Source organism: Electrona antarctica, assembly GCF_951216825.1.
Source record: "Electrona antarctica genome assembly, chromosome: 14".
In the NCBI taxonomy this organism is placed as follows: domain Eukaryota; kingdom Metazoa; phylum Chordata; class Actinopteri; order Myctophiformes; family Myctophidae; genus Electrona; species Electrona antarctica.
Window position 1 is genome coordinate 17,881,351 of NC_136795.1, and position 27,507 is coordinate 17,908,857.

Consider the following 27,507-nt stretch of genomic DNA (forward strand, 5'->3'; position numbering starts at 1 on the left):
TGTTCATGATTACCTTTTTATTCAATGTTTACCTGTTTATGATTAATTGGTTATTTGTTTGCTCTTTGAGATATTTTGTCCATTCCATTTTTTCTTTAACCTTTATTCAGTTGAGAGTTGAGAGCATTAAGCTCTCTTTTCCAATGACGCCCTGATAGTAAACATAACTCAACACAACACAAACATTACAAGTAGGCTACAGCTGGATATCAAATGAATCCTTACAAGTTTTTAAATCGTTCAACTGAAATCAAGTCAAGTTGTCATCCAGTAAATGTATGCCAGCTGGATTGCCTATATTAAAACAGTGGGTTCTGTTAATTTTCCATGAATTAAATTAATTATTATTAAATTAAAACGTGTTAAAGTAATAGCCTACTAAATCTGATGTTAGGTCAATCAAATATGAACAATTTATAATCATATTTCATAAATCATATTTTAGAGAGACGCCAGCCAGTGCCAACGACAGGACACCGGACCCATGGATGGTGCACTAGTGGGAGCCTGGGCCTGGGAGGAAGACCCCGAGCTCTTGGCATAGTCAGCGACTTTGCCGAAAAGAACATCTACAAGTTGTATGTTCTTTTTGGCACGCGACCTTTTTACAGTCTATGCACGCGACACGGTCGTACTACATAGTATAAAGTCGGCCTATCAACTACGGAAGTCGAGACAGACAGTTCCGTGCGGCGTGCTCATTTGAACCAACAGCAGCGAGAAGCGACAGAAGAAGAGTACAAGAAGAAGAGAACGCGGCCCCGTCGAAGAAAAAACAAAACAATCTACACAAAACGATATTGTACGTAAACTGTGTCGTGAACGTGTTGTATTTGGTGTTGTTATCGTGGAAATGACCACGCCAACCGGCTAACTAGTTAGTTGGGTAATGTCAAGGCGTTGAGAATGTGTTAGCGGTTAGCTGGAGTGTTAGCTCCTCTTTAATTCCGGCTGCCCGGCTAGTTAGCTTAGTGGCTAACGTCAGCAGAAGATAACATTGTGGCAAACACCAACAGTTAGCTTATTAGCGGCTAACGCCAGCAGCCAGTTAGCTTAGCGGCTAACGCCAGCCAGCACAACGTGTTGTGGCTACATTGTAGCATTCCTTGATTACCTAACTCGGCAACAGCAACGACGATGGTCCAAATAGTCATTTAATCGTGTATGTATTTGAAGGGACATGATTTGAGTGCGAGTTCACGATACATAAACAAAGTTTAGTAGCCTTTTAACGAGGCACGTTGTTGAACGCTCGTTGATCGGGGGGGATGGGGTACTGCCATATCGACCAGGCCTGGGAAAGAAGGGCAAGTTCAGAGGAATTCAACTAACAAACAGTGATATTTGGATCTTCAATCCAGTCAAAGTTTTCTTCCAATGCGACCAACGAGCTAAATTATCCAGGGCATGTAGAATTAGAACCAGTCCGGGTTTGGTGTGTGGCATAAGGGGCTAGCCACGCTGATGGATTGGGCGGCCGGGATCCCCCAGTTTCCGTCCTACAAACTTATCTCTCTGACCGGCCACCAGTCCATTACTGATCCTCTGGGGTTCACTTCCATGGGCGTCTTTTTAGTCGTTTGTTGCAGAATAACGGTAAACGTTGCGAGTCTTTGAACGCAAGCCTTTCCTCTTCACCCGCGGTGGGGGTGGTGGGGGGGATTAAACCGGTTAAGCCGGGTCACTGGGAGATTTTACTGCATGTGTTGTCCACAATGTCCTCGTTTTTGTGCCGCAAGCCGATTTCCAGTTATAATTTTAGGTTTTGACGTGCATGTATGCCCGAGACACCGTGTTGGTGGAATCTATGAGCTTGGCTGAGCGCAGCACAGGCCCTGTCTGCTGCCACCACGACCCCGACACCATGTGCACTGCTCACCATCCTATTGTCTTAACATTAATGGCAACATATGGCCATTGTCTTACTGCCAGTCTACTTCTGGACAGGTCGTACCTTCACAGATTAAGACTAATTACATCCTCTGTCGGTTGTCTATTTTCTTTCTCCAGCACTTTGCTATTAAACATTCAAACTTCCTTGGAAGTTGAACTTTGTACTAAACCGTCTAACTCTTGTAAATATGTGTGATGGAAATGTTTCTGTTGATTAAGGAACTGTGTGGGATCTCTGTGACTCTAGATGATTGTATACACTGAATCTATCTCTAAAGAAGTGATAATCAAGACTGGTACCTAATGTTTTATTCAATCTATTAATATTGACATGAATTATTCAGTCTATGAAGAGTGATGTGTCCGCTATGAGAGACAAAAAGGATACATATTTTGTTTGAGGGCTTTTGTATCTTGATGTCTCTCACCTGACCATGTGACGTTTCTGATGTCTGATCCAGATTCTTCGCTGTCATTTCTTTTCTTTTGCAGGGGCCCCATTTACTGGTATCATTTGTCACTTGAGTTTCATGTGTTTATTGTATGTATGCATATACAATTACAGGTGGTGGAATTATTGTATGTCAAGCTTCCTCAATGAATAACCGCAAATGAAATAAGTAGTCACGAAACAATGAAGTCCAGAGTAAAAGGGCAATTAAAAAAACATTCATAGCTCATGCAGCAGTCAAATACAATCACTGTACATCTGGACATCAATGTTTCTGGACCAAATCAGGTATCACACATTTTGACCCAATACCATATCTGTTGTTGGGATGACTATTGGTGCTTTCACAAAACATGTACCCAATGCGATTTTTGATAAAGTCTGCCGTTGGTGTGTACAGTAACAAATTGGCTAAAGGCAAATGGTGAACTGTCCGTTCAGTTTAGAAAATTACATAATTTTACTGTAATGCAGACTTTAAAACCAGCAAATGAATCCACTCATGCCATTATTACGATTATCTAGTTGCATGTCATCAATATTGCCACGCCTTGAATGAACATATGGAAAAACAGTCATGGAAGGAAGCCATGTGAAATAATGGTTTGTCCCCCAGGATGGTGTGGTCATGTGATATAATGGGGGGTGTGTGTGCCTAATCTATTGGATTGTCCCCTAGGATGGAGTGGCAGCCAGATGAGCAGGGACTCCAGCAGGTCCTCCAACTTCTCAAGGATTCCCAGTCACCCAACACAGCAACACAGAGAGCTGTCCAACAAGTATCCTACCATGCCATGTGAAGGACCCCCAAATATGTATTTGGCCACAGAACCCCACCTGAAAATATTATTATTTTTTGGTCCGCTTTACAAGCTCGTAATGGATTGCACTGTGAGCTTGTATCTTGGCTATTTTCAAATAATGTAAAAGTACTGGAACCCTGTCAAGGTAATGGAATCGAATGAAAATCAACCGATCTCAACCAGTAGGTTACTTATCAAGACGATGCAATTGAGCCAATAGGCTCTGCGACGTTGTTCGGCGTTGGTCGTGTTGTCCCAGTATTACTAATCCTAAATTTAACCCTAACCTCAGTCTTAACCGGCCACATGACATAAATCCCCTAACCTCATATCACTCGTAACTGGCCACGTAGGTCAGTTTCACTATGTTCACTTCGGCGGGCAGTAATTTCACTTCCGTGTTTCCTAATCGCAGCCAGCCTACTGGCTCGATTGCATTCAAGTGATAAGTAAGCTACTGGTTGATAACATTCGAAGCGGGTGGTCAAGGACTTTGACTCCTTCAGTACAGCAGTGTCTTTGGGTGCGGGGGTTGGGCTTTGTTTGCTTTGCAATGTTTTGTTTGTGCATTAGCACTCTTTGTGGACTGTGTTTTTAGTATTTTGTTCATGTTATTTGTTGTGATTTTTGATCACCGCCATTTGGAGAAATGGAGAATACCAAAAGAATGCTTATGTAGATTCATTTGTTTCACTTAGATTTTTGTAAAGTGACTTGTTTCGTTTAGCTTTTTTATAAAGTGACATCCTGGACCCTTTACATGGCTGTTTCTAATTTCCTACCATTGGAAAGCCTCGCTGCTAACTTTACATGGTGTCTATGTACTTGTCCTTAACGGCCATGCCAGAAACTTGAACAGCTCAACCAGTTCCCTGACTTTAACAACTATCTAATTTTTGTCCTCACACGACTGAAAACGGAAGGTGAGTTCCCTGCATGCCTGTCCTGATGGCGCACTGTTATACAAAGGGGACATAAAAAGTCCATACATTTAAACCTCAGACTTACAGGCCACTAAGGGTCCGTCTGTGCCATGAATCTTATCCGACAGGCCTTCCTTTTCCCATACACCTGCTGGCCTGACTCCCTCTCTTTTTATGGAGGTTTTCACTGCAGCCCCAAGATCAGGTAACGGGACACTCCCAATCTACCAATCCAAGATTGGGTAACTAACGGGGCACTCCCCTCCCCCCCAATCTACCAATTCCTGCCTTGAGTTACTGGAGGTGATGCATAAAAACACACTGACTGTCAGTGACGGTTGTGGTACTCATATCTGATCCAGTTGCCCTGCAATATTCCACTTAAACTCGGGTTTTCTTTTAGTCTAGACCCCACGGGGAGCGGCTAAATTCTCTTGCTTTTTTGACTCATTGGTTGTTGATGGCAGTGATGGACCTAATGACTGCAGGTCACATGCCATAGGTTAGCCTAGGACCTCTTGGGCTTTGTCTCCAAACCCCCCCCCCCACCACCGACTGCATGATGAAGCATAAAATGGGGTTAAAAAAGAACCGGAAGTGATGAGTCAACCTGCTGTTTGCCTCCAGCAGAACAGGTTTTTCTAAACGCTTATCTCGAATTCTTTTCACAGATCTGTTTTTCCAAAACAAGCTTTAGTCACGGCCCATAACTAAAGCATTGATAACGGTTACAAAATCTTTTTTTCTGGCGAATTAAAATAAGCTCGCGGGACACTCAACACAGCCGTTTTCACTTCCAGTTCACGTCCCGTGAGTTTCTGGTCTTCAAAATAAGACTAAAGGTCCTTTCAAACAGGGAGCAGGCGTTGTTGTCTGGATCAACGACAGATCTGCTCATGAGGGGCGGGGACGCGTAGCTTGAAAAAAAAGCTCAACACAATCCAGATCTAGTCAGCCATGGGTATGTGCATGAAAAACGCTTGCGTTGTCGCCCCTTAACTTCTCCTGTCTAAAATAAACGCACGCCTCTCATTGTAAATGAATTACTAGGTGCGTCAGTCACTGCCCATCTGAAAGAACCTTAAGGCTGAAAATACCGTGGCACTGGCGGATGATTTTAATCAATACCTGGCCCTCAAAGAGTGAAAATGGCCATCTTGACTAGTAATCAAAGAATAGTTAATTTCAGGCCCTGGTGACAACACACACACACACACACACACAGTGTCTTTCATAACTTCCATCCCTATAATTTTTCTAATTGTCCTTCATGGCGCCTCTCTCCAGATGAGCCCACTCGCTCGCTGAGTGGTCTGATTTTGAAGAACAATGTCAAGGCCCACTACCAGAACTTCCCACCGACTGTGGCTGACTTCATCAAGCAGGAATGTCTCAACAACATCGGCGACCCCTCGCCCCTCATCCGTGCCACCATTGGTGAGTGTATGTGTGGGGTACGACTGCAGCTATGGATTATTTTTGTGCTGTCGATACTTTTTCGGTTAAACGAGAAGCACACTTAAACAATATCTATTTTGTATACTTTGTCGTACAGCAGTGTTGCGCAAAAATAGTGAATCTGTATATTTAAAAAAAAAGATTTCCGTCACCTGCTAAGGAACTCCTTTTCTGCGATTGCTGCTTTTTCTTTAAATATTAACTAGTCCATACCTGGGGTCTGTGCTTACCCCAACTATATGCATGCCTGTCCTTATTAGAGAGTGCAGAGGTTATGCGCTGTTCTTGCTATCGTGCGTGGTGTGTGACAACCCGGTCATTTACGACCCTACATCGAAGTGTGTCGATGTGCGTGCGACTGCCTATTAAAGGAGGTCTGGGGACATGGTCGCTAAATCAAACTCTGTTAACTTTGCTGTGCTGCTGCCATTCTGTGTGTGTGTAAACTCTGTAGCCCCGAAGCTAAAGTCTGCCCAGCGCAGCGGCTACAAATCCTGTGCAGGGATTGTAACCATGACAGCAGCCCATAGGCCTTGAGTGCTCAGTAACAGTAATTCTCTGGTCGCATTCACACCTGTACTTCAGTAGACACGGTGCGATTGGGGGGTGAAGTTGCATCATATGGGACCATAACCGTGACAACAGAGCACATGGCCGCACATGCGCAGGAACTACGAATCTCTGTTTACACAAAACAGCTTAGATTTTGGGAAAGTGAAAAATGAGTTCCGTCACTGTCTGCATAATTATGCTAATTTATTGGTTTAATTATCAATTGCTCACGCCACTTGGGAGAAAAGTGTCGAACAGACTGAATGACCGAGGTTCTGTAAATTTATAGTAGGATTTGGGTAAATTATATGAATCTCTGAGGCTGAGCTCTGAAGAGTGCTTTTTTGACAAATGGATGAAGGATGTCAGAACGTCAGTCTTGTTTGTGCAGCTGCATTTTACACACACTGCTCTCTTTCCTCCACACGCATTTTGAGACATAGTCCTCTCCACATGCAGGGCAAAATCACCCGAGGACATTTGTCTTTTTCTCTGTCTTGACGCAATGTTAATTGGATATAGTTTTAACTTAACATTAGCTGACCCTGTGGTGTCTTAAGTGTTCTAACGCTGGGTGTGTTTTGTCAGTACACTAGCTTTGTAGCTGCAAGTGTCCCACATCAACCAGGAAAATGTTTTTTCCATTTCTCCAGCCATTTCAATTCACTGTCCCACTGCTGTAGGCATATGTTTCAGCTCACAAACGTCAGTTGACAAAACTACTTTGTAGGTGTCCAGATGGGCTGATAATACTCACAACCCACACATGAAGTTTAGCTGGCTAGAATAGAGCGTAGACTGCTGTAATGTTTCAACTGTGCATTGGTACAAACCTGCGGTTGGTGTAAAAATGGATGATTAAAATCTTAGACCAAATTTCCTATCAAACAATGTGAAAATGATTTCTGTGAATGGTCCCACAGTAAATAGCCAACTCCAGCAGTGGTTATTATACTGTAATTCAGATCGATGAACTTTTAACTACTGCAACTAAAGCAATGCACTTCTTGTCTTGTTACTACTGGGTGGGCTAGCTTGATAACAGATAGGCACAGCAGAAAAGTTGATAAATATCCTGTTTAAGCATAACACGTTTTTACTTAAGGCAGCTTTTTTGTCAACCCTATATGTAGTATCTTCAACATGCTTTCTTGTTTGCCGTTTCCTTGTCTTCCTTCCTTGACCCTCTGGAGGTGATGCATAATAAAACATCTGACTGTCAGTGAAGGTGTTACTCATACTGTCTGATCCGGAGTCCCCCATCACCACACAGGCACATACATAATGCCATTATTTGAACTTCATAGTGAGTTCTTCTCTTCACAGGGATCCTGATCACGACAATCGCTTCCAAGGGGGAGCTGCAGGCATGGCCCGAACTGCTGCCTCAGCTCTGCAACCTGCTAAACTCGGAGGACTACAACACCTGCGAGGTCTGAACACGCCCCCCACCTCCATTTCTCCCACGTCTCCCACCCTATCCTCATTGTCTGGATGTGATGACAAACCCAGCTCATTGATTTTAACGATGATACATTTTGTTGTTCCTCTATGTTCTGATCCAGTCCCCTTTTCTTAAAAAAACCCAAACATTTCTCTTGCATTTTGGTTTAACCACCTCTGTGTACGTTCGCCTGCAGGGCTCATTTGGCGCACTGCAGAAAATCTGTGAGGACTCGTCGGAGCTGCTGGACAGTGAGGCTCTGAACAGACCACTCAACATCATGATCCCCAAGTTCCTCCAGTTTTTCAAACACTGCAGCCCCAAGATCAGGTAACGGGACACTCCCAATCTACCAATCCAAGATTGGGGCACTCCCATCCCCCCAATCTACCAATTCCTGCCATCAGTTACTGGAGGTGATGCATAAAAACACACTGACTGTCAGTGACGTGTGGTACTCATATCTGATCTAGTTGCCCTGAAATATTCCACTTAAACTTGAGTGCCGCTGCGTGTAGGAATTCAAAGACTCATAGATTTCAACTATTTCCGACAAAGACATTTAGTGTAATGAGGAAAACGGAGGGTTTTCTTTTAGTCTAGACCCCACGGGGAGCGGCTAAATTCTCTTGCTTTTTTGACTCATTGGTTGTTGATGGCAGTGATTATGACATTTGTCTGCAGGTCACATGCCATAGCCTGTGTGAACCAGTTCATCATTGGCAGAGCCCAGGCACTGATGGACAACATTGACACCTTCATAGAGGTGGGTTTGCAGGAAAATGCAGAATCGAAGTACACCAACAGTCTGTGTTTCAGTCTTTCTTCATCACCCATCGTTTTCTCCCTCTCCCAGAGTCTGTTTGCGCTGGCAGCAGATGAGGACTCGGAGGTGAGGAAGAACGTGTGCAGGGCTCTGGTCATGTTGCTGGAGGTCCGCATCGACCGCCTCATCCCCCACATGCACAGCATCATCCAGGTAATGCAAAGTGTGCATGCCGGTTGCTCATGTTCTTCTGCTTGCCTCAACGTTATTGCAACTGCAAAACTGTGTTGACTGCTTCCAATTTGGCATTTGTTGTATACCACAAGTTGGTATAAAAACTTGTGGTGATATGGACAATTTGTTTTGAGTGTAGTATTCTCTGCAACCTGTCTCTGAATACTGTCGAAAGCCTTCTTGAAATCCTCTCTTGAAACTCTGTACACTGCGCTCTGATGTTACAAAGGGTGAATAATATTAGAGTTCTCAACGGGCCTGAAAATGAAGGCCCGGCCCGACTGATTAGCTCACGTTTTAGGCCTGGCCCTAAAATCGGGTTTGGGCAGAATTTGAGAACTCTAAATAATATATGGTCAACACATCCTACTATCAGACCACTCAACATCATGATCCCCAAGTTCCTCCAGTTCTTCAAACACTGCAGCCCCAAGATCAGGTAACGGGTCACTCCCAATCTACCAATCCAAGATTGGGTAACTTAATGGGGCACTCCCATCCCCCCAATCTACCAATTCCTGCGTTCAGTTACTGGAGGTGATGCATAAAAACACACTGACTGTCTGTGACGGTTGTGGTACTCATATCTGATCCAGTTGCCCTGATATTCTTTGTACAATGATTTTGGCAAGGATAATGCTGGGGATAGCCACGCCGGTTGTTGACCGAGGGCACAATTATGATTGTGACCGCCCTAATACTGACATGCTTTTTCCCCACCCCTAGTACATGCTGCAACGGACTCAGGACCCGGATGAGAATGTGGCTCTGGAGGCCTGTGAGTTCTGGCTTACCCTGGCAGAGCAACCCATCTGTAAAGAGGTCCTATCTGGACATCTGGTGCAGTAAGTAATTACTTAGTAAAAATTAAATATTTTGAACAATTCCCTGGAATAGGGATGCCAAATGTAGCATATGTGTTGTAGTATTTATCCTCAGAGGTACCTGTACACAAGACATAAATGATGAGGACCACCTTGAACCTTGATAAATCTTTCAATATAAAATCGAAATCATCCGCTCTCACCATTTTGTATTTGATTTGATGTCAAGCAAGAAAAACAAGTTACATCATGTTCATCTGAGAAGCGTCAAGGATAAACACAATACAGTCTCCCGACTTATTTTCATTGTAATGGTTACTCAAAGGACTTATGTAGTCTTTAGTATTTGCATCCCTATGTTGCTACAAGCTTTCTTTATATTTGCCATTTCCTTATCTTCTTTCCTTGACTCTCTGGAGGTGATGCACAATCAAACATCTGACTGTCAGTGAAGGTGTTACTCATACTGTCTGATCCAGAGACCCCCATGACCACACAGGCACACACACGCATACATAATCGTTGCGAATTATATTTTGAACTTTATAGTGAGTTCTCTTTTATGGCTCACAGTTGTAATCATTTCTTGTTTTGCTTATGGCAAAAACATCAGCTTCCAATGTTGAGTTTCACATGTCTATTGCGTCTCATACCAAACGGACCTTATGACGCCTTTAACGGTGATGTATCCTCTGAATTTCGAAAGGCTTGGCAGTGGAAAGTAAATCTGAGCCATTTTAAGATTAGTTACAGAGGCTTTGTCGTGTTGCCTATCCCACAGTCTTAAGTGTTTCAAGTGACATTTGTTTAGATTGGTTGTAAAAACACCTCAGTCAGTTCCAGGGTGGGAAAGGCTCCAATGAAGCAAATGTCAGGTAGTTGTAATGGATGCGCCTAACTGGAATGTTTTAAAGTTTAAACATACAACACATACAGCGTTTCTAATCAGCTGCTGTTATACATTGTACAGTAGGCTGACTGGATCTCTCAAAGTACAGGCCGGGTGATTTGTTGGACCTAGTTTTAATTTCTTCTCTCTTTTTATAGACTGATTCCTATCCTGGTGAATGGGATGAAGTATTCCGAGATTGACATCATACTACTTAAGGTGAGCTGCTCTTGTCTGTTTCAGTGCATACAGACCTACTCGGGGCTTAAAGTTCTCCGTCCTGGGGACGGATTTCCGTCCTGAGGATTTCATGGGGACCATTAATGAGATCAGTGTAGATCCGCGAAAAAATATTATTAAGGGCCGTATGTATGTGTACAGTGTAGAGTTGGCCGTGGTGTGAATGACATGACGATGCAGTCGCCACGCAGCAGGCTTGCTATGCTAGTGAAGTGATATGAGGGGCTCAGGGGGGCAACAAAAAGTGCCAATCCGATCCTCCTAATAATTTTCTCTAGCGGCTCCACCGCTTAATTAATAACGCGCGAGCGCCCATGTGCACAGACTCATGTGCACGGCCCATGTGCACTCAGCCTGACCTGGTCTACGAACAACCAACATTGGGACAAATCAAAGTTATCAAACGGCAAAAGTAGCCGATCTGCATGCGGAAACTAGTAAACTTTTAAACTTTTGTGGAGATCTTTTACAGCCTCTGCTGGACTGCTGCGTTTCGTCATTGAGTGGTGTTTGATGTGAACGCCGGGCCGTGTATGTGTTTCACGTATAAAATCGAAATCATCCACTCTCACCATTTTCTATTTGATTTTATTGGACGTCAAGCAAGAAAAACAAGTTGCATCATGTTCATCTGAGAAGCGTCAAGGATAAACACAATACAGTCTCGACTTATTTTCATTGTAATGGTTACTCAAAGGACTTATGTAGTCTTTAGTATTTGCATCCCTATGTTGCTACAAGCTTTCTTCATATTTGCCATTTTCTTTCCTTGACTCTCTGGAGGTGATGCACAATCAAACATCTGACTGTCAGTGAAGGTGTTACTCATACTGTCTGATCCAGAGACCCCCATGACCACACAGGCACACACGCACGCATACATAATCGTTGCAAATTATATTTTGAACTTTATAGTGAGTTCTCTTTTATGGCTCACAGCTGAAGGCTACATGCCTATAATTGTCTTCATCTGGGTTTTTTAACTTTAACACACTGCTATGCACCATGTGACTGTAAAGTCAAGCCCTACAGTAAGTTCAAGATATGAATATTTGAATTGATTGGCCAGACTAGCAATATAATACAACAGAACTTCAAAAGCTGCTTCCATCCATGAAGCATGGATTGGCACACACATTCGGTAAAGGCAACTTTGGGAAAACACCATTTTACCAACCCAAAAATCGGTGCGGTTATTAACACTCCCATCGCCCAGGACGAAGTTCTTTGTCCTTTCTATTAGTAACGCCCGACGCCCAGGACGAAGTCTGGTCCAAAAGATGAAGTTTATTGATATGAGAACGGATCGCATGTCTCCACAGCCTGGGAGCTCCTGTTGGGCAATCCTCGGTGTTGTGCAAGAGTGAGACGTCATCGAAAAACTCCCTCCCCTGTTTAGCTGATAAACGAAAATCTTAAAACGTTCATAACTCGCGATCTAAATCATCCCGTCTAATTATGAAAAGATCCTGTGTTAGACGGCGGTCCAGTCGCTAGTCGCGATAGATTTATTCTTGTCTCCCGTTGTTGTCGATCGACTCTAGAGTGGTGTGGCTATTGTTAGCTGCTACACATCAACAACTTCCGGTCCGTCCGGAAAAGGGGTCCGTGTTTATAAATCGACTGGGCGCTATAATGTAATGGATTAAATAACCCTGAGCGATTAAAGTGTTAATGTATGATTTATTTTTCTCTTACGCTGACTTTTATCCCTGTCTAGTACAGGAGTAGACCGATGCAAGTTTGGGGGGGTTCCCCTTTCACAACGCTTGACCGATCACATATTGGGACATGGTCTGAAAATGTTCAGTCTTGGGATTTCTTTTTTGCTTTAAGCCCTGCATACTGATGTCTGTATTGTCTTTTAAGGCCAAGACAATTGTCCTTTTGCAAATTGTATTCCCAAACCAATCCCACTGTCCCACTTTATCCTGTGAGGCTCCTTTGAAGTTTAGTACTCGTACTGTGTCACTGTGACACTAACATTAGCGTCCATGTCCCCAAGTGAGTTGCTGTTTCCACAGCTGTCTGTCCTGACAGCTTTCCCTGCTCATTTACATTTTTAAATATGTTTTGTGCCTGGTTTGCTATTTCTGTCATGGTGCCACGTCACGTACCCAGAAAGTGTTGACCTACTAAAGAGCTGTCAATATATTTTCTGCCTGCAGCTTAATGTTAGCATGGTTCTTCTTTTTTTTTTTTTTCAACAATATATTTATTTTCCTTTTTACACACAAATGACAATACACATATACAAAAAACAACAATGAACAGTACAAGACAATTACTGATATAAAGAAAGCAAAACAACAATAACCAAAAACAACAAAACAAAAAACAACAACAACAACAGCACTACTCCTCTTCAGCTCCATCCATTAGATGTGACAAATTATTGTTCTTTATGTATCTCATAAAACGGCCCCACACCTCCTGAAACATTTCTTGTTTGTCCTTAAGAATGTATGCAATCTTTTCCAAAGGTAGACATAAAGACAATTCTCTGAACCACTGTGTAATACTTGGTTTGTCCGGCCTCTTCCAGGTCAATGCTATCACTCTCTTAGCTTGTAAAAGACATATATCTATAAACATTTGTTCATTACGCTTTATCTTGTGTCCCTCCGGATATAGACCGAGCAGGAAGAACTTTGGTTCTGGTACAATATTTATTGACAAAATCTTCTGTATTTCCTGCCCGACCTTCCCCCAAAACTCAATCAATTTTGGACAGGACCATAGACAGTGGAACAATGTGCCTCTATCTTCACCGCATCTGGTGCATACATCTGGAATATTACAATTATACTTATTAAGTTTCACTGGTGTAATGTACACTCTCATAAGCCAATTGTATTGTAGAAGTTTTAGACGAGTATTCCCAGTCTGGGATTGAGCTTGTGCACAGCATGGTTCTTCTTAAGCCCCAAACCAACCCCACCCCACTAAGAAACTCCTCTCATCCGTCTACCACCCTCGGCCTGTTGCTTCATCCGGTTTCATCACCAACCTGTATGAACCAGGAGATCAAATGATCTCTGGTCTGACCTCAGACAAGTTTGTCATCTGTTTAATGTAGAAAATCATCTCTTATTATGTTGAGACTCAAAATGCAATTTACTGCCTCTGAAAATTGGTTTTCGATGATCAGGCTTTTCTTGTTGTTTTTGTTTGTTCTTATTGTCTGTGTGGATAAAAAGAACATATGAAAGTGTACGTGTCTGGTCTTTCCAGGGCGATGTGGAAGAGGAGGATGAGGCAGTGCCGGACAGCGAACAGGACATCAAGCCTCGTTTCCATAAGTCACGAACAGTCACCCTCCAGCATGATGGGGTGGAGGGTGAGGAAGGTGAGGACATAGACGATGATGACGACGATGATGACGACACGCTGTCTGACTGGAACCTCCGTAAGTATTTGGCCCTTGTGCAGTAGTGATATTGCAATGGGTGAAATGTACCTAAGGAAAATTGGGCCAGGCAGTCACTTTTCACTTGGATATAAAATGAAGACTAGCAAGGTTGGCATTTCTTTCATGATTTAATTAACACAATCAGTGCCGGAAGTCCTTCAAAATAAAAGCTCTGGGGTGCCGGAAAGACATGGCCGCTTTTACTCGGAAACCCATGACCCGGAAACAATCCACCAAAAAAAGTTTACTTTACATAGCTAGCTTACATTGCGATCGTTTTAGTTTATACGATATATGATACAAAAAGCGTTCATATTTTGCGGGAGAGACGGATGAGGAGCAGAAATGAAGCGCCAGTATATCGATCCGTTCAACACCACGGAGAGCGCCCTGGATTAGGAGAGACGAGTCATTCTTTCCGCCGCGCTAACAACTAAGTCAATGATAAGCTAACAATTGCCTAGAGTGTAGCATACAGTAGCCGAAAGGCGAACTGACAAATAAAAAAAAAAGGAAAAAAATTCATTTCGCCCCGTATCATTGGTGACTACTTAAGCCCTATACATTTGTATCATAAAGCAAATTAAATATTTTGAACAATTCCCTGGAATAGGGATGCCAAATGTAGCAGATGTGTTGTAGTATTTATCCCCAGAGGTACCTGTACACAACAACATAAATGATGATAAGGACCACCTTGAACCTTGATAAATCTTTCAATATAAAATCTAAATCATCCGCTCTCACCATTTTGTATTTTATTTTATTAGACGTCAAGCAAGAAAAACAAGTTAAATCATGTTCATCTGAGAAGCGTCGAGGATAAATAAACACAATACAGTCTTCCGACTTATTTTCATTGTAATTGTTCATTGTTCATATTTGCCATTTCCTTATCTTCTTTCCTTGACTCTCTGGAGGTGATGCACAATCAAACATCTGACTGTCAGTGAAGGTGTTACTCATACTGTCTGATCCAGAGACCACCATGACCATACAGGCGCACACGCACGCATACATAATCGTTGCAAATTATATTTTGAACAATTGCCTAGAGTGTAGCATACGGTAGCCGAAAGGCGAACTGACAAATAAAAAAAAAAAAAGGAAAAAATTCAGAATATTCTTATTTCGCCCCGTATCATTGAGGATGCGCTAGGACGTCCTATGTACGCGTCGATTGGGACCCCTAGGACGTGTGGCGACGTCCTATGTACGGAAACGTTAAGTTAGTTATAGTAAAACTCATTAAAAAAAACATAAGTAATGATTTCTTGGTAACTGGTCTTGCATGCACATTCAACATTCTCTGTAGTGTCATGTTGAGCCTACCAGAGAATTTAAGTTATATTTATATTGCTTACAATTTAACCTTATTTAGTTATTTACTCATCTAAAATCTCCCTAACAAAACACTTTCTGATCCAGATGTACAGGTGGAAGCGTGTGTTGTCATTCATGTAGATCTGCTATTTTTGAAATGGCATCTACATTTTCTTACTGCTCTGCCAGCTTATCACAGATGACCGGCTTGTTTATTTCTGTAGGAAAGTGTTCTGCTGCAGCCCTGGATGTTTTGGCCAATGTGTTCCGTGACGATCTACTGCCCCACCTCCTGCCCCTGCTCAAAGGCCTACTCTTCCACCCCGACTGGGTCATCAAGGAGTCTGGGATACTGGTGCTGGGAGCCATCGCTGAAGGTAAGGCCTCGCATGATTGTTCCTTCCCTGGTACCCTGGTGTAATGAAATGGCTGGCTCATCGGGTAATAAAAGGAACGGGCTTCATTCAAGATTAACGTTTGTTAAGTCTTATACATTTTAATTTGATAGTTTTTTTTTAAAGTGGTGCAACCACTATGTGAGCTGTGGGTGGGTGGGTAGCTGGATGGCTGGCTGTGTCTGAGCACGGAAACAGACTGGTTGTTTTTCACCACCTAAGTGACTACTTAAGCCCTATACATTTGTATCATAAAGCAAATTCAATATTTTGAACAATTCCCTGGAATAGGGATGCCAAATGTAGCCGATGTGTTGTAGTATTTATCCCCAGAGGTACCTGTACACAACAACATAAATGATAAGGACCACCTTGAACCTTGATAAATCTTTCAATATAAAATCTAAATCATCCGCTCTCACCATTTTGTATTTTATTTTATTAGACGTCAAGCAAGAAAAACAAGTTACATCATGTTCATCTGAGAAGCGTCAAGGATAAACACAATACAGTCTTCCGACTTATTTTCATTGTAATTGTTCATATTTGCCATTTCCTTATCTTCTTTCCTTGACTCTCTGGAGGTGATGCACAAACAAACATCTGACTGTCAGTGAAGGTGTTACTCATACTGTCTGATCCAGAGACCCCCATGACCACACAGGCGCACACGCACGCATACATAATCGTTGCAAATTATATTTTGAACGTTCTAGTGAGTTCTGAGCATGAAAACAGCATGGTTGTTTTTCACCACCTGTGCGCAACCTAACACGCACATATTAACTGTATATGATGATTTTGGGTGTGCCAGTACAGTACAGTGACGGTACAGTACAGTACAGTAGAGGGACCCCCACACGGTAACTGTCATTTCTCAACCGTTTCGGACGCGGGGCGGCACACCGGAACCGGCCTGGCCCCCTGGGCGCGTTCCTGGGGGTCTGGATGTTCCGGGGACCCCCACATGGTCACTCTGTCATTTCTCAACCGTTTCGGACGCGGGCGGCTCGCCGTAATCGGGCCGGCACCCTGGGTGCGTTCCTGTGAGTCTCGAACTTCCGCCTCCATCACTTTGCTCGTTGGTCACATCTATCCAACTGGCTCCCAACTAAATATCGCTCTCGGGCAGAAACATACATTGTTTGTCCAAAGGAAATTAATGTGTTTTTATTAGGGAATTGAATACAATCGTACATGTGTACATTTACAATTGCATCCCTGTGTTTTTGTTCCCCCCCATTGACTATTTATGAAAGAACAGAAAAGAAGAAGAACTGTGTATTCGGGTGGATGCATGTATTAAACATAGGTAGAATAAAATAAATAAATAGAATAAAATGGTGAACTGAAAGGATTGATTGCAAAAAAAACGAGAAATAATAACCATAACTAAAACTTTGCTGAAAAGTAAAGAAGGGGAAAATACAAAGAGAAAAATAGCCTGCGATGTGTATGGATCCAATATGTTCTTTAATACTTAAGTATTTGTCTCTCCCCATCCTCCAGGCTGCATGCAGGGCATGGTTCCCTACCTGCCCGAGCTCCTCCCGCACCTCATCCAGTGTCTGTGTGACAAGAAGGCCCTGGTGCGCTCCATCGCCTGCTGGACCCTGAGCCGCTACGCCCACTGGGTGGTGTCCCAGCCCCCCGACTCCCACCTCAAGCCTCTCATGACGGAGCTGCTGAAACGCATCCTGGACAGCAACAAGAGGGTGCAGGAGGCTGCCTGCAGGTGGGTGCTTCAAGGAGGGACTGTATGTGTTGGTGTACGGCGTGCACAAGTACCCAGTTTGTCCTGAGTTGTAATTGTCTCGTTCCACTCTTAAAACCACTTTTTATATTTAGTTGACCGGAGTACTCCAGGGCCTAGACTCTATACTGTTTTCACGTAACACTAAATATCTTTGTTAACCCATTGATGCCTGGTGCAACCTATACGTTGTTCTACCCTTGATGCCGGCGCTCTCTCTGTGTCTCATCAGCTATTGTTATAATTTAGCTATTGAAAAATAGCAGATCTACAAGCTCATAGCGCGCCACCGAGTGGCGCGCTATGAACTTGTAGGTCTGCTATTTAAAAAAAAACACAACTATTTAAAAAAATAATGAATCAAAATTTGAAGGTTTTCAGAAACCTTAGGTCAGGCCCTAGAAGGCGTTCCCAGATTCAGCCTCAGGTATCAATGGGTTAAAACAAGCTTGCAACGTGTTGGGAGCTTGTAGACCTGCTATAATTGACAAATATTCACCACTGGAATAGGGATGCTATAGTTCAATGTATTAAGCCCCATTTCATACTTGTCGAGTGAAAATGGTACAACACCACTACTTGTGACAAAGACGATTCAGTGCGTTGTGAGCTTCTCGCTATGATACCTCCATACACTGTAATGGTACGGTCAGAGGACGCAGCATATGTTCTGCAATTTATATTTGAGAACGTTTTTGTTCACTCCTTATGTCTGAGATTTAACACAAACCAATCACAGGGACAGTTAATGCATTTATTTCATATTACCGATTTCTGAAAAAATTTAAGAAATAATTTTCTTTCTCATCTGGATACTATGAGAGCTTATTGACTCTATATGATACATTTAGTTCCTGTTTCTGGTCCAGATCTACAGGTGCATCTATTGATCGCGTGTTGTCATTAACGCAGTTCTACATTGCATCTTATCCATTGTTCCTCCTTTTGCTCAGTGCGTTTGCCACGTTGGAGGAGGAGGCATACTCGCTACTCAACCAACCTGGTTAACCACTCCCCCTTGAAATCACATTACCATTCAACCACTGCTGGACTTAATTTAAATTCTTCTTGTGTGGTTAATATGCCCTTCCATCAGGTATGCTCCCCATCCGGTTTGCCTGCCTCCCCATCTCCATCCACATGCTGTGATGAACTTACTTAAGACACTCGAATCCTGAACATTCCATGTGGAACTTTGTTGAGTCTGAGTTGTGTGGTGGATGGGGACAGCACCTAGAGTCTCAGTAGCAAGATACAATCTTAAATTTCAGGACGGTTTTGTCTAGTTCAAAGAATAAATCGGCTATTTGGTATGATGTAGACGAGCAACAGCAATCGATGTGTCCTTTTTCAAAGTTAGAAGATTTGGTCTGCAGCACAACATTGTAGCAACATTTTCACAGTTGAATTCCAAGGATGATCAAATATTTTCGGTCCTCCGCCTTCATCGGCGTCAATCGGCGTGTTTCTGGTCCAGATCTACAGGTGAATCTATTGATGGCGTGTTGTCATTAACGCAGTTCTACATTGCATCTTATCCATTGTTCCTCCTTTTGCTCAGTGCGTTTGCCACATTGGAGGAGGAGGCGTGCACGGAGCTGGTCCCCTACCTGAGCTTTATCCTGGACACACTGGTGTTTGCGTTTGGGAAGTACCAGCACAAGAACCTGCTCATCCTTTATGACGCCATAGGCACTCTGGCCGACTCTGTGGGGCACCATCTCAACCAGCCAGTAAGTGTTGGAGTGTGCATGCCTTTTGAGATGACGTTTAGCCAAGACTGCCAGCGGTTTATCCCCTGGCTTAGAAATGCTAAATGGTGAGGTTCCCCTAGGCCTAGATATTATATCATCTTTTTCAGGCCAGGTTATCTATTTCTGAATAAATGAAATAATCTGGATATGATGAAACACCCAGCTCATTGACTCAAAATGATACATATTGTTCCCAAAACACTTTTCTGATCCAGATCTACAGTTTAATCTATTTAATCATAGCGCGCCACCGAGTGGCGCGCTACGAGCTTGTAGTTCTGCTATTTTTGAAAAATCGTGAAAATATTTATTTCAGAAAACTGGAGGATTTAGAAGAATCTTTTTAAATTTTTAGGTCAGGCCTAAATGGATTAATTTGGCCTGGTGGGGGTTCTGATGGTCAGTGTGCAATTCTATTTTGAATACTACTGTGTGTACACTACAGTATAACTAAAAACACTAGGTGTATATACCATACCATTCACACCATTTTCTCTGTTCATGTTTCTCAAGGAGTACATCCAGAAGTTGATGCCTCCCCTCATCGCCAAGTGGAATGAGTTGAAGGATGAAGACAAGGATCTCTTCCCTCTGCTGGAGGTGAACGCACACAGCTCACGCACGCACAGCCTCCCCATCTCCAGCCACACACTGTGATGAGCTTTTTTTTAAGACACTCGAATCCTGAACATTCTATGTGGAACTTTGTTGAGTCTGAGTTGTGTGGTGGATGGGGGGGGACAGCAGAGACGGGTCTTAGCAGCACCTACATCCTCTGTAGCAGTATACCAGTCTTCTATTTCAGGATACTTCCATCTGACTAGTTAAGAGAATAAATCGGCTACCGTATCTGGTAATACCATATCTGGTATAATGCAGACAAGCATCTGCACTCGAGCAGTGTCCCTTTTCAGAGTTATAAGGTTTTGACTGCAATGATCGGTGCAAAATTTTGATCTGTGAAATACAAAAGTGGAAATCATACCAGTGCAGGCCACTTTGTGGCGCTAGCTGAAAAATGTTCAATCTGTGCTATGTTTTCTGGAGTGATAAAGCCACAAGTTGTGGCTTTCAATTGAAGGCACAACTTGTGGCACCCTAGGTGAAAACATGACTTGCATTCCCCCATAAAACTTGTTTTAGGTATTTGCCAATTGGTTAAAAAAAAATGTGTATGTATATGTGTATATATATTGTATTCTTTCATCTTTTAACTTATATCTTTGTCTCCAGTGTCTGTCGTCAGTCGCCACAGCCCTACAGAGTGGCTTCCTGCCTTACTGTGAGCCTGTGTACCAGCGCTGTGTCACCTTAGTCCAGAAGACACTTGCACAGGCTATGGTGAGAACATGCACACAACACCATCAACATTGTATAGTTATATAAGCCTCTAGCTTTCTTTCACTGCAGCTGCCACCTTATTGGCAAGGCTCAGGGAAAATGGTGACCGTTATGCAACAGAGGTGTTGCATTTAATGGCTGAATGTCTATAGAACCATAACTGACTCCCGCACACACTGCTTCTTCCTTCATGTCTATGTAGTTTCACCGTCATTTTGGTTTCGAGAGTGCCACGGTATAACGCGTACAATTCCATATCGTATGTACCAATTACAAAATCGTACTCTGCCCAACTTACGTGCTCCAAATTAACAGTGGGTACTCGCTACTCAACCAACCTGGTCAACCACTCCCCCTTGAAATCACATTACCATTCAACCACTGCTGGACTTAATTTAAATTCTTCTTGTGTGGTTAATATGCCCTTCCATCAGGTATGCTCCGCATCCTGTTTGCCTGCCTCCCCATCTCCATCCACATGCTGTGATGAACTTACTTAAGACACTCGAATCCTGAACATTCCATGTGGAACTTTGTTGAGTCTGAGTTGTGTGGTGGATGGGGACAGCACCTAGCGCCTCAGTAGCAAGATACAATCTTAAATTTCAGGACTGTTTTGTCTAGTTCAAAGAATAAATCGGCTATTTGGTATGATGTAGACGAGCAACGGCAATCGATGTGTCCTTTTTCAAAGTTAGAAGATTTGGTCTGCAGCACCGATCAGTAAAACATTGTAGCAACATTTTCACAGTTGAATTCCAAGGATGATCAAATATTTCCTTCATCGGCGTGAATGGATGTGATCCGCGCTACCCACTTAAATAAAGGCTATGTGCCGCACGTTAAAGCAATCTGCTTGATTAGCATCCATAGACTCATCTTCTGGTAGAGGGACCAATTCTAACACCAATTGGTGGTATTCAATTGAACTCACAACAGTCTGTTTTGTATGTACACACACGCATCATATGTGTGTGTGCGCACACAGATGTACAACCAGCACCCAGACCAATATGAAGCCCCTGACAAGGACTTCATGATCGTGGCTCTGGACCTGCTGAGCGGCCTGGCTGAGGGCCTCGGCGGCCATGTGGAACAGCTGGTGGCTCGTTCCAACATCATGACGCTGCTCTTCCAGTGCATGCAGGTACTGTGTGGCAGAATAATCTTTCCCGTATCTGGGTATGATGAAACACCCAGCTCATTGATTCAAAGTGATACACTTTGTTCCCAAAATAATGTCCTGATCCAGATAATCCCTAGATGTTAAGCTAATGTCTGTCAGGACAAAGTACATCACCAAGTGTTGGTCTTTAATTTCTCATGTTGCCGTTTGTCTTCGTGTTGCAGGACAGTATGCCTGAGGTGAGACAGAGCTCCTTTGCACTGCTGGGAGATCTAACCAAGGCCTGCTTCCCTCACGTCAAGCCCTGTATTGGTGAGTTGTGTGTGTGTGTGTGTGTGTGTGTTTGGAAATAAATCTAATTTTCTTTCTCTTCTGATATGATGACAAACCCAGCTCATTGACTAAAAATGATACATTTTGTTCCCAAAACAACTGATGGTGAGTCACAATGAATGGTTAAAGTTCTATCTAGTGTTTTTACATATTGCCGATCTGGATATGATGACAAATTGCTAGCTCATTGATTTACAATGATACATTTTGTTCTGGATTTCTGATCCAGATCGGCAGATGAATTTGTTTAGCATTCATACGTGTTGACATTAATGTGTGTGTGACCCTGTATGCTCTCTTGTCTCTGTAGCTGAGTTCATGCCCATTCTGGGACTGAACTTGAACCCAGAGTTTATCTCTGTGTGCAACAACGCCACCTGGGCCATCGGCGAGATCTCCATGCAGATGGGTGAGAAACTCTCTTGTAATTTCCCCTGATGATGTAGCATCTCTAACTTTCTTTCTTTTCTCTTTTGTTCTGTGTCCAGTAACTGGTTTGCTCTCACTTCAGCCCTGTGTGTGTGATACAGTATCTTAGTGACCATTCTTCCATTAACCTTGATCTAATGACTTGAAGAAACAGTGACACCTCTACATAGCTTTGTAGAATAGTAGAAGACCTTTCTGTGTGTGTGTGTGTGTGTGTGTGTGTGGGTGGACCTTTCTTGTCCTGTTTCTTGCACTTGAAACGTAACTAGTACTTGGAATTGGGCATTGCATTTCTGTGTGCCTCTGGATCATTGATTGAGTAGGACACTAGAACAGCATGCTTGTGCAGTGTGCCGGGACGTTGCCCGTGCATTGAACGTAGATTTTAGATGGTGCCTTGGATAAAGTGGAGCATGAATCTTCCACTCTAACTTAATTGCTCGTGTGAGTCCCGTTGTGCAGCTATGGAGTGTTTTTTGCGTGAGTGTGGTCAGGCCAGCACTGCATTCCTCCCTAGTGACTGTGTGTGTGACATCCTCACTGATCAGCCCTAGTGACTATATGTGTGTGATATCAGCCCTAGTGACTATATGTGTGTGATATCAGCCCTAGTGACTATGTGTGTGATATCCCCACAGGCAGAGGTGACAAGCAGGAAACGGGGAATGATGCAGGTGAGCTTAGGTAGTCCAATGGCCCGGCCAATCAACGCTTTCAGAATAAAGGGCAGTAGAAATCCAGGACGGTGGTAGACTATGATTAACTCTTGTATTTGATAGATTTGTTTGATCTCTGTTCATTTAGAAGTGTTTTGTCTCTTCTCCCTGCTGTAAAAACCTGATTTTAAATTAGAACGTAGAAGGCTAGTTTTCCTGTCGAAGAAAATTCATTGTGCAATATTAGATGGAATTATGCTGTTGATATTGTATCTTTTGGAAGTATTGGTGACAACTCTGGGGGAAAATACAGATATCAGGAGGTACTTCTTAAACCCGTCAGTTTCCATGTGAAGCACTACCATGTGGCTATTATGCATACAAACTGCATGGGAAAAATGTAGTATTGGTTGATTCTTTGGAGATAAAAGTCAAACTTTTCAGAGTGGGATTCCTGATCACGATGGGGATAATGGCATCCGGGTAGGTGATGTTCCTTCCCACCACCATGGAAAGTCCACTGTGCCTCTGGTTCCAAAAAACAATTGTGCGTTTTTAGATATTGCTGATCTGAATGATGACAAACCCAACTCATTGATTTACAATGATACATTTTGATCCTCTATGTTATGATCCAGTCAGCATTGGGGGAGGGGGGCATCATTGTCACTGCACTAGGGAGTGGATTTGGGGGGCGGGGGGGGTTGCGTGACGTGGCGTGGCGTGTTCCTCCACATGTGTTACCCCTCCCGGTGAAACTACCTGTCAGGTTAAATCATAATGGCATTTCAAAAGGTGCTGAGTGCTCTGGTTGGACAAAGGATGCTCCCAGGTGTTTGACATTGTGTTGTGTCTTGCCGGTGTGTTTTCCAGGTGCAGAGATGCAGCCCTACGTGGGCCTGGTTCTGCCACCCTTGGTGGAGATCATCAACAGGCCCAACACCCCCAAGACCCTGTTGGAGAACACGGGTAAACACGCATGCACTACGTCTTCCCCCATTAACTAGTAATGATGATGATATACTCGATGGATATTCAAACCAGAATGTTTCTTGGCATGGGTGTATATGGGACCGTCACCCACATGGTACCAAAGGGTGATGAATGATGTGTCCGTGTCATTTACTTTTTTTTTAAATCGAATTGTCATCTGGATATGATGAAACACCCAGCTCATTGAATCAAAATGATACATTTTGTTCCCAAAACACATTTCTGATCCAGATCTACAGTTGAATCTGTTAAATGTCCATATGTGTTGTGTGTACTGTATGTTAAAGTTATCCTGAGTGTGGTGCTCTCTTGTCCCTGTAGCTGAGATCATGTCCATTCTGGGACTCGACATGTGTAATATAGCATGCCCTGTAGCTGCCCCTGCTACAAAACTAAATCCACTTGCTAAACCGAACTCCCTAAACTAAATGAGGACTCGCTACTAAAACAATCATTGTCTACAACAAAACGGGCGATTCACCCTCTGTGCTATAATTATAAGTTGTATACAGAAAGACAAGATTGCATCAGGAGGTAAAGGATTATGTATACTGCAGACCCATTTATGACAGCAGCACAGCAAAGCCCAGTCTCTGGGATGCCTCTTCCTGTGGTCTGCGCCAGGGATGCGGTCTTTCTGGGCCGGGTTCCACTGTACTTGAGGACGGGAGGGAGGAGGGTGTGGGCAATGGTAGTGGCTGGCTTTGGTGCTTAGCTGACTTCGAATTGGTGAGGACCAGGGCATCTGTTTGTTTAATTAAAGCAGACTCGGAGCATTGTGATGGCCCTGCCGCCCTCAATGTTACTTCTGCCCAGAAAGACTGCAAAACTGTGCACATCTGTCTCTTAAAAACTGGCTCTGGCTCAGGTTAGCCACACATGGCAGCTAGCATAGTTTTCAGAAGATTTGAGTTGTGCCCATTTCTTTTCAACGATTTAGTTATAAAATAACTAAATTGAGGGGGTTTATTTGAGAGAAGTGTCATCCCTTTTCAAGGTAAATGTGCTGGTACTTTAATATTCAAACTACAGCCAGACCAACTGTACCTAACCGTATGTAACTGACCTGAGCCCCCTGGTGTCTCCATGTGTGCAGCCATTACGATTGGCAGGCTGGGTTACGTCTGTCCCCAGGAGGTGGCGCCACAGCTGCAGCAGTTCATCAGACCATGGTGAGTCACAATGAATGGTTAAAGTTCTATCTAGTGTTTTTACATATTGCCGATCTGGATATGATGACAAATTGCTAGCTCTATTGATTTACAATGATACATTTTGTTCTGGATTTCTGATCCAGAAACCTTATGGTTTTGAATGTATGTTTGGTTTCTTTAGTTTATGGTTTTGAACGTCAATGGTAATAACGAAACATTTGTTGTAACCACTCGTGCCCAGGTGCACGTCACTGAGGAATATCCGGGATAACGAGGAGAAGGATTCGGCGTTCCGAGGAATCTGCATGATGATCGGGGTCAACCCTGGAGGAGTGGTGCAGGTGGGTGTTTTGGTTATTGGTTTACGGAGAACATAAACTTGATGCACAGTGATGTGGAAATGGATGTGACCCCTCTTTCAAAGCTATTTCTTTTTTTTAATATTGGGACAAAATCCCACCCAAGCTTTTAATCTAACTCATAAAACACAAAATCTCCTTTGTCCTTGTCTATTCAACCAAATATAAGACTTGCAGATACTACATGCGTCTCCATATCAACAAAGAATGTAGTTAACGAAATAAAAGTATGTCAAACGGTAGAATTGAAAGAGCATGCACCCACCCCAGACACATCACTGTAACATAAGTTTATTTCTCTGTCTCAATATCCATCTACTGTATGATGAACCTTAAACAAGACACTCGAAATCTGACAAAACCATGTATGGAATTTTTACATTCTGATATCAGTGGATTAGGAGAAGCAGAAGGTCACCAACTAAATGTAGAAAAGTACTAACATGAACTATTCATGTGTATGTCCAGGATTTCATCTTCTTCTGCGATGCAGTGGCTTCCTGGGTGAACCCCAAGGACGACCTGAGAGACATGTTTTATAAAGTGAGTATGAGCCAAAGACGATTCCATTTATCCTAAAAGGCAAAGTGTGTTGTATTCTTTCTTTTTTTTTAACCTCTTCACGCATGCAAGCTGTAATGAGCTCATATCGTACTCGGATTTGATCATTTAATACTTTGAATGTTTGCCCTAATTGAATATAACAAGTCTTGGTGTTTAGGCCCTAGGTTTTTGTGCTCTTGAGTACAGCTGGAATCAATTTAAATTATTCTAGTGTGGTAAATAATGTCCTTCCATCAGGGATGCTCCCCATCCTATTCTCCTGCCTCCCCATCTCCATCCACACGCTGTGATGAACTTATTTAAGACACTCGAATCCTGAACATTCCATGTAGAACTTTGTTGAGTCTGAGACGTGTAGTGGATGGGGGACAGCAGAGACTGGTCTTAGCAGCACCTTGAGCCTCTGTAGTAAGAAACAATCTGCCCTTCACTTAAGGACTGTTCGATTGAGCTAGTTAGATGCCAGAATGAGAATAAATCATATAAATTGAATGCATTTCAGATGGAACCTACCACTTAAGCTGATGTGTGTTTGTGTGGTCTCTCTTTAGATCCTGCATGGCTTTAAGGACCAGGTGGGCGAGGAGAACTGGCAGCAGTTCTCGGAGCAGTTCCCCCCTTTGCTGAAGGAGCGTCTGTCGGCCTGCTATGGCGTCTAGCCCACCCTGGTCCACACGGGACACAGGCCTGTTAGGTAGGACCACCCAACATCACAGTCACTCCTAAAATAACATGGCCTGCTATGTGTCTTTGTCTGGATATGATGAAAAACCCAGCTCATTGATAAAACGATGATACATTTTGTTCCTATTATATTCTGATCCAGAACCTATAGGATTCTAGCCTGGCTTATATCGACTTTACTCCTTCCTGACTCTGGGACTTCAAATTTCTATTTGGTAGCACAGCTGTGTTGTGCTACCAAATAGCTGCATGTACAGAAATTATGTGTTTAGCGAAAATAAGAGAAACCAAACATGGAGCCTACTCGGACCTACCTAGTGTGGTACAGCTTACTAACGCCGTACCACACTACCAGTGTTGACCTTACATTTTATTGAACAATTCCAGTAGCTCAGCATAGACCAACAGACCTCTGACCTGCTGTTTGTTTTTTGTTTCTTCCGTAGGTTCATCTAGGGGAGGGTTACTGGGGGAACTCATCCATCTGTGTACATGCACTGCCCTGACCGCAGGGGGGGACACCCGGGACAGCGAGCAACGCGACTGGCTTTGACCCTCCGCTACGGACGGCCCCCTTTTCCCGTGCGCCCTGTGTGTTTCTGTGAGGGTGGGTGGGAAGGAGGGTGGTGGGTGTGGGAGGGTAAACCGGGGATTTACACATACCTCTTGGGTCAAACGCCTAGTGAAATCCGACACACTCAAAAAGACTTGCCGACTACGCGGCAGGGATCCCAGAAAGGGTAGGGAGGGCGGG

The 27,507-nt window shown here is 43.3% G+C and overlaps 1 protein-coding gene across 3 annotated transcripts; it reads left to right on the forward strand.

Annotated features, from left to right (window-relative positions):
* The first annotated feature begins 684 nt into the window (after positions 1-684).
* Positions 685-27,342, forward strand: LOC306936495 (transportin-2). Of its 3 annotated transcripts, none has more exons than XM_079520029.1 (26): positions 685-802; positions 3,024-3,123; positions 3,995-4,070; positions 5,358-5,507; positions 7,407-7,513; positions 7,721-7,854; positions 8,209-8,290; positions 8,381-8,503; positions 9,251-9,369; positions 10,396-10,456; positions 13,712-13,886; positions 15,437-15,589; positions 17,117-17,342; positions 18,922-19,093; positions 19,628-19,714; positions 20,348-20,455; positions 21,456-21,602; positions 21,806-21,893; positions 22,225-22,323; positions 22,982-23,017; positions 23,873-23,968; positions 25,089-25,164; positions 25,388-25,487; positions 25,974-26,048; positions 26,621-26,763; positions 27,200-27,342. In XM_079520029.1, exons 2-25 carry the CDS (start codon positions 3,025-3,027, stop codon positions 26,726-26,728), a joined length of 2,697 nt encoding a protein of 898 aa, XP_079376155.1. In that variant the 5' UTR covers positions 685-802; position 3,024; the 3' UTR covers positions 26,729-26,763; positions 27,200-27,342. The 3 variants fall into 3 exon arrangements, with proteins under 3 accessions (XP_079376155.1, XP_079376156.1, XP_079376157.1); XM_079520031.1 differs by having other exon boundaries at positions 745-802; positions 21,444-21,602; XM_079520030.1 differs by lacking the exon at positions 22,982-23,017 and having other exon boundaries at positions 21,444-21,602.
* Positions 27,343-27,507: the final 165 nt, after the last annotated feature.